Source organism: Bubalus kerabau, chromosome 3, assembly GCF_029407905.1.
Source record: "Bubalus kerabau isolate K-KA32 ecotype Philippines breed swamp buffalo chromosome 3, PCC_UOA_SB_1v2, whole genome shotgun sequence".
Classification (NCBI taxonomy): domain Eukaryota; kingdom Metazoa; phylum Chordata; class Mammalia; order Artiodactyla; family Bovidae; genus Bubalus; species Bubalus kerabau.
Genome location: NC_073626.1, coordinates 23,293,979 through 23,306,085, shown reverse-complemented (window position 1 = coordinate 23,306,085; position 12,107 = coordinate 23,293,979). Strand labels below are relative to the sequence as shown.

The window sequence follows — 12,107 nt, the reverse complement described above, 5'->3', positions numbered from 1 at the left end:
TAGATGGACTTCTCAGGTGGCGCTGGTGGTAAAGAACCCCCCTGGCAATGCAAGAGATGTAAGAGACGTGGGTCTGGAAGTTTGTGGGTCTGGAAGATCCTCTGGAGGAGGAAATGGCAATCCACTCCAGTATTCTTGCCTGGAAAATCCCATGGACAGAGGAGCCTGGAGGGCTACAGTCCAAAGGGTCACAGAGTCAGACCTGACAGAAGTGATTTAGCATGTACACACATATATATGTATTTATATCTATCTATATATATGTATTTATATATTTGATAAACAATTTGAGAAGCAATACAATTTCATGTCTCAACTGTCTAATTGCTTGTTTATGCTTCAGAAGGTATCATAGACTTCTTCAAGTCAGAGTTTCCTTCTGATCACCCTCCTCAATGCCTCCTTCACTTCCTTGTTCCTCAAAGTATAGATCAGTGGATTTAGTACGGGAGTGACCACACTGTACATAATGGCAATGATCCGTTCCTGGTCCACAGAGCTACCCAAGGCAGGACGGATGTAAATGAAAAAAACAGGACCAAATAAAAGAACAACCACCATGAAGTGAGAGGCACAAGTGGACAGTGCTTTATGAAGCGTGCTACAAGAATGGGTCTTGAAGAACAGATAAAAAATAATGTAGAAATAGGAGAGAAGGGTTAGAAAGAATGAGCCCATGGCAAAAGTCCCCGTGACATTATTGAGCAGCCACTGGTTGAGCTCAGTGTTCCCACAGGCCAGCTTGAGCAATGGCTTAACATCACAGAAGAAGTGATGGATGTGGTTGGAACCACAGAAGTTTAAGTGAGATGTCATTACTGAGTGCAGCAGGGCATGGAAAAAACCAATGATCCAGATAGTGACAGCCATCTGGGTACAGACCTGATGACTCATGATAAGAGTGTAACGAAGTGGTTTGCAGATAGCCACAAAGCGGTCAAAGGCCATCACGGGCACCAGCATGGCCTCTGTACTACCCAGAAAGTGGAAGAAATGAAGCTGGCTTATGCATCCCAAGAAAGAAATTGCTTTGTGCGTAGAGAGGAAGTTCTCCAGCATCTTTGGCAGAGTCACCGTGGAGTAGCAGATATCTAGACATGACAGGTTGCCCAGGAAAAAATACATAGGAGAATGGAGTCTTGGATCAGAGATGACAACTATCAGGATGGCTCCATTTCCAGCCAAACTGAGCAAGTAAATTGTAAGGAAAACCATGAAGAGAACCGGCTGCAGTACTTGGATGTCTGTCACTCCCAGGAGGAAAAATTCAGTGACGGAGGTTTGATTCAGCATCACTTAAAAGACAAAACAATAATGAAATGCTATCTCCTGTGTGCTTCCCTGGTGGCTCAGCGTGTTAGAATCCACCTGCAATGCGGGAGACCTGGGTTTGATCCCTGGGTTGGGAAGATTCCCTGGAGAAGAGAACAGCTACCCACTCCAGTATTCTGGCCAGGAGAATTCAAAGAGCCGGACATGACTGAGCCACTTTCACTTTCATCAGAACCAAAGGCCTCCTGCTGAGGATTTTCCTACCTAGACACCATATTCTGAGGGAGAGCATTGTTATTTTAAACATTTACAGCACCAGAAATTGTATAATATTTGGACCATTAACTTCATAAATTTTAAGGTTACATGTTGGTAATGGACTGTTTCCTAACCACTTTTTTTCTTCATTAGGTTTATCATTATTTTTTCCTTCACCCAGAGATTCAGAGCATGTTGCCAGCCTACCATCTTATCTGGCTGTGAACTTCTACATTCTGATACAGCTTCCCTTTTATCATCCCAAGTCAGCTCTAACAGAGGGGAAACTTTTAAGCACTCCCCACTGCTGTCTCTTGACTTAGTAGGAAAGCACCTGAAGGGTTTCACTTCAGAAAAAAATACAATTAAAGGATAATAAGAGCTGTAAGAATCTGAATAGAGATGCAAACATTAAAGTGTTCCCTATAGAAAGGAAATCATTTGAAGTTTGGAAAATCCCTGAGAGGAGAGACAAAAGATTTTAAGTGACTAAAATAGAAAAGTGAATTAGGGGACATTTCTAGGGATCCTGTGGGATTCTAGGCTTTATAACTAGGTAAATATTTGAGAAATTATCTAACTTTTATTACACCTTTATGAAAGACTGGCTTCAAGGGATTCAGAGTAATTTTCCTTAATATGTCCAGTTCAGTCACTCAGTCGTGTCCAACTCTTTGCGACCCCATGGACTGCAGCACGCCAGGCCTCCCTGTCCATCACCAACTCCCAAAGTTTACTCAAACTCATGTCCACTGAGTTGGTGATGCCATCCAACTATCTCATCCTCTGTCATCCCCTTCTCCTCCCACCTTCAATCTTTCCCAGCATCAGGGAAATTAATAATTATTATTAATTTTCCTTAATAGCCAAGTATATTTTGTAAAGTGTTAAACTCTGTCACTCCTGCTTAAGATATAATTGTCATGCCAGATATTAGTTTTGGTTCTCTACACAAAACAAAATCGTATCAAAAATTCATTTGGAGAAAAAACCTTTTCCTAACATTAAAAAAATAGCAACGAAACTTTCTGTACTAAAGGATTTATTTCACTGCATTGTAAATGTTTAGAGATTACATATCTACTTTTGAGAATATCTAGAGATATGGCAATAAAATTGTAGGCAGTAAAGAACCTTCATAATCTACAAACACAAGGTTCATTATAAGATAAGAAACAGGTCTAAATGCTTGGCTTGTAAATTTACTACAGGCAAGAAGACAGATAATATGGACAACTCTCCAGCTAGTCTCCTAGTTCATTTTCCTACCTGGTTGAGTGTTCAAACTCACAGTTAAGAAGGCTTATCAGGTTGACACTCCTGAAAAGTAAATGGTATAAAAATACTTGAAAAATAAAGAGTAGAAACATATTTGACATGATGGATTACAGTATAAGCTCTTCATCTTCTAAAACCTCTTCTTGCTGAAATTCTGCCTGTTTTTATGATCCACAGATCTTTAAACATATCATCCCTAAGAGATGGTGTCCCCTGGTGAAGATTATTATAAAAATTAACATGTTACCTTTCTTTCCTTGCAATATAAGAGAATTCTCCTCGGGGAATTCGTATCTTGAGTTCCATTTTTGTTGTTGTTCCTATTTTCTTTGCTTACTGTGTTTCTTTCTTAGTTTTAGAACCACAAACAGTTTGAGACAATTCACAATGACTTCGTGTTTTCTTAAATTACCTTTTATTTCCTGGGACCAGAGGTATGGATGCATTTTCTTATCTTGGGCACTTTCCTTCAAAAACTCTGTATGAAATGGAAGGAAATTGAGCAATGACAGTTAAAGAATGAGGGCCAGTGATATCCCATTGATCCATACAGAAAGATATCTGTATTTCAATACCTTTTAAATATTTTGCTCATTTATTACTGTGGTTCTATGGAAAACAACAACAAAAAAGAGGAATATGGAAAAGTAGTATTGTTTTTGTTTCTTCTAAATCAGATTCTTCACTGTTGGGATTAACACTAAAATATTTTCTTTAATTTTGGGCCCCCTGAGCTCACATTTCTCTCTGGGAGAATGAGGCTGGTCTTTCCAAAGTTTATCTTCACTTCTTCCTATATCCTTTAGGTAAAAATAATTTATCTGATTCATTGAAGGAGTACCTGTATGTGATCTAACATCTATCAAAGTTTTCTAATAACAGTTATGTATGCCATGTACTTTATGTATCTTTCTACTGCAGTTTATTTTTCTTGGTTTGCCAAAACTTATTACATATTCATCACATTAATAATTTCTTGTTCTAGGATATGCTATAAATAGAATACAAATCAATAAGAATTATTTTATACTCATTGTGTAAATTATTGTTCTGAGTCCATATATTTGTATTTCTGTCCTTCCTTGAAAATCTCCATATCTTTTTTTTTTCCCCCTACATCTTTAAAGTGATGCCAAAAATGCTAGAGTGCTTCCTGCAAGAGGTATTTATTTCTATGGCTGAGTCCGTGATCCAGTTCTTTATCTTTGACTCTCCCAGGATAGCTGGATGCTTCTGGGTGGTAGTCAAAGGATATAATCACTACTAGTAATTATTACCCTGTCTGCCACTCCCAGATGGTACTTGGAGCTGGTGGACATAGCCTGTCTATCTGGCTTAATGGTGAATGGATTGGTTGTGGCCCTGATGGGCCCAGTTGAAGTTCTGTGGCCCAACCAAAATAGCCGCTTTCTCTGTGACTCCATGCCTTTGATAAGCTTGACCTGCTTATCATTCAATATGTCTATTCAATAGAATGTGAAGGACTAGAGAGCCCTTCAAGAGAATTAGAGGTACCAAGGGCACATTTCATGCAAAGATGGGCACAATAAAGGACAGAAATGGTATGGACCTAACAGAAGCAGAAGATGCTAAGAAGAGGTGGCAAGAATACACAGAAGAACTATACAAAAAAAGATCTTCATGACCCAGATAATCATGATGGTATGATCACTCACCTAGAACCAGACATCCTGGAATGTGAAGTCAAGTGGGCCTTAGGAAGCATCACTACGAACAAAGCTAGTGGAGGTGATAGAATTCCAGTTGAGCTATTTAAAATCCTAAAAGATGATGCTGTAAAAATGCTGCACTCAATATGCCAGCAAATTTGAAAAACTCAGCAGTGGCCACAAGACTGGAAAAGGTCAGTTTTCATTCCAATCCCAAAGAAAGGCAATGCCAAAGAATGCTCAAACTACTGCAGAATTGCACTCATCTCACACACTAGTAAAGTAATACTCAATATTCTTTAAGCCAGGCTTCAACAGTACATGAACCATGAATTTCCAGATAGTCAAGCTGGTTTTACAAAAGGCAGAGGAACCAGAGATCAAATTGCCAACATCTGCTGGATCATGGAAAAGGCAAGAGAGTTCCAGAAAAACATCTATTTCTGCTTTATTGACTATGCCAAAGCCTTTGACTGTGTGAACCACAATAAACTGTGGAAATTCTGAAAGAGTTGGGAATACTAGACTACCTGACCTGCCTTTTGAGAAATCTGTACGCAGATCAGGAAGCAACAGTTAGAACTGAACATGGAACAACAGACTGGTTCCAAATAGGGAAAATAATATGTTAAGGTTGTATATTGTCACCCTGCTTATTTAACTTATATTCAGAGTACATCATGAGAAATGCTGGGCCGCCGGAAGAAGCACCAGCTGGAATCAAGATTTGCAGGAGAAATATCAATAACCTCAGATATGCAGATGACACCACCCTTATGGCAGAAAGTGAAGAAGAGCTGAAGTGCCTCTTGATGAAAGGGAAAGAGGAGAGTGAAAAAGTTGGCTTAAAGCTCAGCATTTAGAAAACGAAGATCATGGCATCTGGTCCCATCACTTCATGGTAAATAGTTGGAGAAACAATGGCAACAGTGAGAGATTTAATTTTGGGGGCTCCAAAATCACTGCAGATGGTGATTGCAGCCATGAAATTAAAATACTCTTGCTCCTTGGAAGAAAAGTTATGACCAACTTAGATAGCATATTAAAAAGCAGAGGCATTACTTTGCCAACAAAGGTCTGTCTAGTCAGAGCTATATTTTTTCCAGTAGCCATGTATGGATGCGAGAATTGGACTATAAAGAAAGCTGAGTGCTGAAGAATTGATGCTTTTGAACTGTGGTGTTGGAGAAGACTCTTGAGAGTTCCTTGGACTGCAAGGAGATCCAATCAGTCCATCCTAAAGGAAATCAGTCCTGAATATTCATTGTAAGGACTGATGCTGAAGCTGACGCTCCAATACTTTGGCCACCTGATGTGAAAAACTGACTCATTGGAAAAGACCCTGATGCTGGGAAAGATTGAAGGCAGGAGGAGAAGGGGACAACAGAGGATGAGATGGTTGGATGGCATCACTGACTCATGGACATGAGTTTGAGTAAACTCCAGGAGTTGGTGATGGACAGGGAGGCCTGGCGTGCTGCAGTCCATGGGGTTGCAAAGAGTCTGACATGACTGAGCGACTGAACTGAACTGAAGTGAACTGACCTGCTCAGACTCTAGAGTGAGTGGTCTAGGTGGCAACATTATTCATTAATTGTGTGGTCTCCTTCATTACTCCCTTTGAACTGATTGTGGAATTTTCTTTAAAGTATATTGGATTCATTTGTTTTTGTTTTTTTTTGTACAAATGATCTGTTACAGTATTTAATTATCTCATATTTAAATGTGATATATTGCTACTTTTATTCGTTTTAATTTAAAATCTTTGGATAGAAATTTTTTTTGTAAGTTTTGTTCATTTTTAAAAGGTGAATTCATTTCTATTTTTAGTTATATTTCATATCCTACTAACTTTTCTATATAATAATTGTTGCTGTAGCTGAATATTTGATTTGTATATGTTGGTTTTGTATTAGGCAGCATTACTTAAGCTTCAAATTCATTTTAAATTTGCTTCTTATTTACATCGATTTTATTGTTGCTGTTTTAAATTAACAGACTTTCAGAGCACTTTTAGTTTCACAGAAGAATTGAGCAGAAAATACATAGTTCCTACATAATCCCTCTTCGTTTCCCACACAGCCTCCTCACTACCAACATCTCTACAGAGTAATACCTTTGTTACAATCAATGAATCAACACTGGCACATCATTCCTGATTAAGCCCATGTGGTGGTGGTGGTTTATTCGTGAAGTTGTGTCTGACTCTTGCGACCCCATGGACCGTAGCCGGCCAGGCTCCTTTGTCCATAGAATTTCCCAGACAAGTACACTGGAGTGGGTTGCCATTTCCTTCTCTAGCCCACCGTTTACATCGTGTTTCATTTTTTGTGTTGTACATTCTATGGGTTTGGACGAATGCATAATGTCAGGTATCCACAGTTACAGTGTCACACAGAATGGTTTTCCTGCCCTAAAAATCCCGAGTTAGATCTCTTTATCTCTCCCTCCCAAGACTCCTGGCAACCGCTGATCTTTTTATTGTCTTCAGTTTTGCCTTTTCCAGAATGCCATGTACTTGGAATCTTCTTTCACTTATTAATATGCCTTTAAGATGACTTCATGTCTTTTTGTGGCTTGATAGCTGTGCTTTTTTTTTTTTTTAACCTATCCATTGTATGGATATGGCTTCCCAGGTGGCACAGTTAGTATAGAATCTGCCTGCCAGTGCAAGAAAGGCAGGAGATATGGATTCAGTCTCTGGGTTGGGACGTTCCCCTGGAAGAAGAAATGGCAACCTGTTACAGTCTCCTTGCCTGGAAAATTCCAAGGACAGAGGAGCCTGGTGGGCTACAGTCCATAGGGTCACAAAGAGTTGGACACAACTGAGGCTGAGCGTCCATGCATGTGTATGGATGCACCAGTATCTATTCACCTGTTGAAGAACATCCTGTTTACGTCTAAATTTCAGCAGTTATAAATAAAGCTTCTATGAGCATCCATGCGCAGGTTTTTGTGTGAACGGAAGTTTTCAACTCATTTTGGATAAATTTACAGTTTTTATAATGTCAAAAATAATATACTCTGCATTATTTAAGATTTTTGTCTCTTCTGTTCCTCTTCTTCTATTTACTATTTATTTTATTATTTAATTACATTGGCTGAGATCTATTACAGTAGCAGGGATGCAGTAGTGGAAAACCTTTATTTTTCTTTCATATATTAAAAGGATATTTCTAAAGTTCTTCACTGCATGTGACTTTGGCTGCAGTTTTTTTTTTTTTTTTTTATGGCAGCTATTTAAAATTCTTTATCCGTTAGAGGACATTATATTTTAAGTCTGATTTCTGGAGAACTGTCATTTTCTTTTGTGGTAATGTGTTACAGTGGTCCATAATGGTGTTCGATGAGTTGTTCCTTTTAGTGCATTTGTAGTTGCAAACAGCTTTCTTCTATAGGTGGTCTTCCCTCATGGCTCAGTTGGTAAAGAATCTGCGTGCAATGCAGGAGACCCCGAGTTGATTTCTGGGCCAGGAAGATCCTCTGGAGAAGGAAAAGGCTACCCATTTCAGTATTCTAACCTAGAGAATTCCATCGACTGTATAGTCCATGGTGGTCGCTAAGACTTGGACATGACTGGGCAACTTTAAAGATTCTGACACAACTGTGCAACCTCACTTTCTTCTGTAGGTAAGACTTCTTATTTTTTAACTTGATTCTGAAGAGTCAACAAGTTAGAAATTAGAGGGCTTTCTTTTCGTTCTGCTCAGTTCAGTTCAGTTCAGTCATTCAGTCATGTCCGACTCTTTGCAACCCCATGAATCGCAGCACGCCAAGCCTCCCTGTCCATCACCAACTCCCAGAGTTCACTCAGACTCACGTCCATCGAGTCCGTGATGCCATCCAGCGATCTCATCCTCTGCCGTCCCCTTCTCCTCCTGCCCCCAATCCCTCCCAGCATCAGAGTCTTTTCCAATGAGTCAACTCTTCACATGAGGTGGCCAAAGTACTGGAGTTTCAGCTTTAGCATCATTCCTTCCAAAGAAATCCCAGGGCTGATCTCCTTCAGAATGGACTGGTTGGATCTCCTTGCAGTCCAAGGGACTCTCAAGAGTCTTCTCCAACACCACAGTTCAAAAGCATCAATTCTTCAGCTTCTGTTGGCCCAATTTACATAGGACAGGCCCTCTTTTATTTACATATAAATAGAGGAGCCAAAGCTGGCTCTTTCTCTCTCTCTCTCTCTGTCCCACGCGCTGGGACGCTCTTCTCCTTGTGTCTTTAGATTGACATACCCTCTGGCCTTGAAGATGTATTTTCCTGCTATCTTCTAAATAAAATAGAGCTGAAACACTGAGCTGTAACACTGATTTGTCTAAGAGCTATAACATGGTCCATTTGAGACCTGAGAGCTATAACACGGTCTATCCAAGACCTGAGAGCTGTGACATGCAGAGGGGGCTTTAATGGCCGTCACTCCAAATCTTTGTTGTGATGAGACAAAGAGCTGAGGAACATACACTCGCGTGACATCTATGGTGCCGTGACTCAGGTTTAACCTAGCTGAAACAACCTCCACGTGGAAGAGGCCAGGCACAGCAGGAGCCCAACTCAGTGAAGCTCCCCTGCTAGAAGAGGAAGGCAAAGAAACCCAGCGCAGGGGAAGGCCCATCGTGCTGGAAACCGGGACAGCGAAAAATGAACTCAGCAGAAAGCTCACGTGGCCCAGTCTCAGATTCCAGAAGACCTCCAGTTAAGGTAAGGTCCTTGCTTCTATGGCTGGAGGGACATGCCTAACGAAATCTTAATTCCTTTACAATCTCTCATTTCTAGTTTCCTCGAACCTCCCGCAAACAGGCGGGCGGCAGGGGGCACAACTGAGGGACTCTGGAGAGCCTACTCCTCAGCAGGTCCCAAAGGCACTATCCGCTGAGCCCTACCCAGTAGCTGTTACTCAAGCGTGTGGGGGTTCTTCTGTCCTTTCTCTTCTCTCTGCCAAGGATCAGACCAATGAAACTGAGTACCGGTCAGATATTTAGCAAATTTTCCAGCGAGCTATGAAGGGGATTCCTTGGCATGTTTTTGCTATTGCTTTTTCCTCCTGTTCTTCAGCTCTCTTTCTGGGTCAGGACTTGAGCCCGACCAAAACCCAGGATGCCCAGTAATAAAGATCAGGCTCTGAGGTCTCATTGCAAAAATTCACTGAGAGTCAAAGTGATAGATAAGAGGCTGACTTGTTAAGATTCAGAGAGAAGTGCCCACTCTACAGGGTACTGGCCATGGAATGTGGCCTGGCTAGGTTTTGCGAGCGGGGTGAATTCATATGCTAATGAGTGAGAGGATCATCCCAGCCATTGGGGAACCACGAACTCCTCCATCTTTTGACAGTGTCTTGGAGCTGTCCTGCTACCTCTGGGTGTGTCTGTTGGTTTATAGATTGGGGATTAAGGTTTACTTGAATTTGACTTGTCATCTTGGACCCAATTGATTTTAATTTGTTTACTTTATTCTCTTGTGCTATGTCATTCTTTGAAAGATTGTGCTCTGCCCCCTTCCCTCCTGTTTCATGCTCTTTTCCTGAGCCCCATCCAGACCCACAAGGTTGCCTCTACAATCTTCTGGAGAGACAACCAGAAAATAGCTGGCCTTGGGAGGGAAATACCCTATAATATCCAACCCCTTAATCCTACCCAGTACTGGTCACACTAGAGACCTTGGGGATGCCCAACTCCAGCCCAGGGGTCCCAGGAGGTCATCACTCCTTGACCTGCCTAGGGATCTGGTCCTCAAAAGGTTGTCACGCCTCACCTGCTTGAGGATCCGCTAGTCCCAGGGGTCCCAGGAGGTCGTCACGCCTCGACCTGCCCAGGGACCCAATTCTCGGGAGGCTCTCACGCCTCGACCTGCCCAGGGATTTGATCTCTAGGAGGCTGTCACGCCTCAGCCTGCGTGGAGATCTGCACCCTGACCCGGGGACACCTGGCTTTCAGGTTATAACAGTACTAGGTTAGATGAGCTTCAGTTCAGTTCAGTTCAGTCGCTCAGTCATGTCCGACTCTTTGCAACCCCATGAATCGCAGCAGGCCAGGCCTCCCTGTCCATCACCAACTCCCAGAGTTCACTCAGACTCACGTCCATCGAGTCAGTGATGCCATCCAGCCATCTCTTCCTCTGTCGTCCCCTTCTTCTGCCCCCAATATTCCCATCCATGGTGGGCAAACTAGCAATGAGTTACAAACCCCTTAATTCTACCCAGCACTGGTCACACTGGAGACCTTGAGGATGCCCAAACTCCAGTCCGGGAGTCCCAGGAGGTCATCACGCCTTGACCTGCCTAGGAATCTGGTCCTCGAAAGGTTGTCACACCTCAACCTGCTCGGGGATCCGCCAGCCCCAGGGGTCCCAGGAGGTCAACACGCCTCAACCTGCCCAGGGACCCAGTTCTTGGGAGGCCGTCATGCCTCGACCTGCCTGGGGATTCGATCTATAGGAGGCTGTCACACCTCAGCCTGCCTGGGGATCTGCACCCTGACCCGGGGACACCTGGCTCAGGATGCAACAGTTCTGGGTAAGATAAGGTTCAGAAAGACTCACCCCTAAGGAAGTCCACCCATAAAAACAAAAAAGCCTATTATCTGTGAGACTGTGCCCAGTCTCAGCAATAACTCAGCAGCCCAATGAGAACCCCATTGCCTTTCTGGAAAGGCTAAAAGAAGCACTCCAAAAGTTTACCAATCTGGACTTAGACTCTTACGAGAGACAGGTAATTTTAAAAGACAAATTCCTGTCCCAATGTGCATCAGATATTAAAATTAAGTTACAACAGCAGGACCCTGGTGCCTCTTTAGATGAGATGGTCTAGACAGCCACCAATACCTTTTATAACAGAGAACAGGAGAAGGAGGCCAAGGCCCAGGAGAGGGAGAGAAAGAGACAAGACATGCCCAGATGCTGGCCGCCCTCCAAAAAAACCCTATGGCAAACCCCGAGTCCTTGAAGGACAAGGCAAAAGACAAATGCCTGATCTGTAGACAGGTGGGGCATTGGGCCAAAGTGTGTCCAAACCGTGACAAGTCTCCTTGAACGGCTTGCCACAAATGCCATCAACTGGGACACTGGGCGACACTCTGCCCTCGAGACCCAAGAGCCTCAAGGTCAAGCACCAAGCCTACCCTCACGATGGTTCAAGAGGACTGAAGCGACCTGCTCCAGTCAGCCCGCCTGTTACAGATAACCATCATGGGGCTGGAGCCAAAGGTGCAACTGGATGTGGCAGGTAGGTCCGAGAATTTCTTGGTTGACACAGGGGCTACCTACTTTGTCTTGATCTCCTACTCTGGAGCCTTCTCTCAAACCTGTATCATTTTGGGTGCTACAGGAAAAGCCATGAAAGAGAAAATATCCTTGGGAGTGTTAACTCAAAGGTTGGGATCTGAGCCCTAGCCTATAGCTTACTTATCAAAGAGGCTCGATCCAACTACCCGAGGTTGGCCCCCTGCCTTCGAAATCTTGCAGCTATTGCAATCATGATAGAAGACGCTTTAAAACTCTCCTTTGGGGGCACACTATTTTTACCAGCCACCAAGTAAGATCAGATCAGATCAGATCAGTCACTCAGTCGTGTCCGACTCTTTGCAACCCCATGAATCGCAGCACGTCAGGCCTCCCTGTCCATCACCAACTCCTGGA

At 42.8% G+C, this 12,107-nt stretch overlaps 1 protein-coding gene across 1 annotated transcript; it reads right to left on the bottom strand.

The window, feature by feature from the left end:
* Positions 1–366: 366 nt before the first annotated feature.
* On the bottom strand, positions 367–1,385 carry LOC129647515 (olfactory receptor 12D1-like). The gene has a single exon (XM_055574593.1). It carries the CDS (start codon positions 1,291–1,293, stop codon positions 367–369), a length of 927 nt encoding a protein of 308 aa, XP_055430568.1. The 5' UTR covers positions 1,294–1,385.
* Positions 1,386–12,107: the final 10,722 nt, after the last annotated feature.

Coding starts and splice junctions, on each gene's coding strand:
- LOC129647515 (XM_055574593.1), bottom strand. CDS start 1,293: ATGCTGAATCAAACCTCCGTCACTGAATTTTTCCTCCTGGGAGTGACA.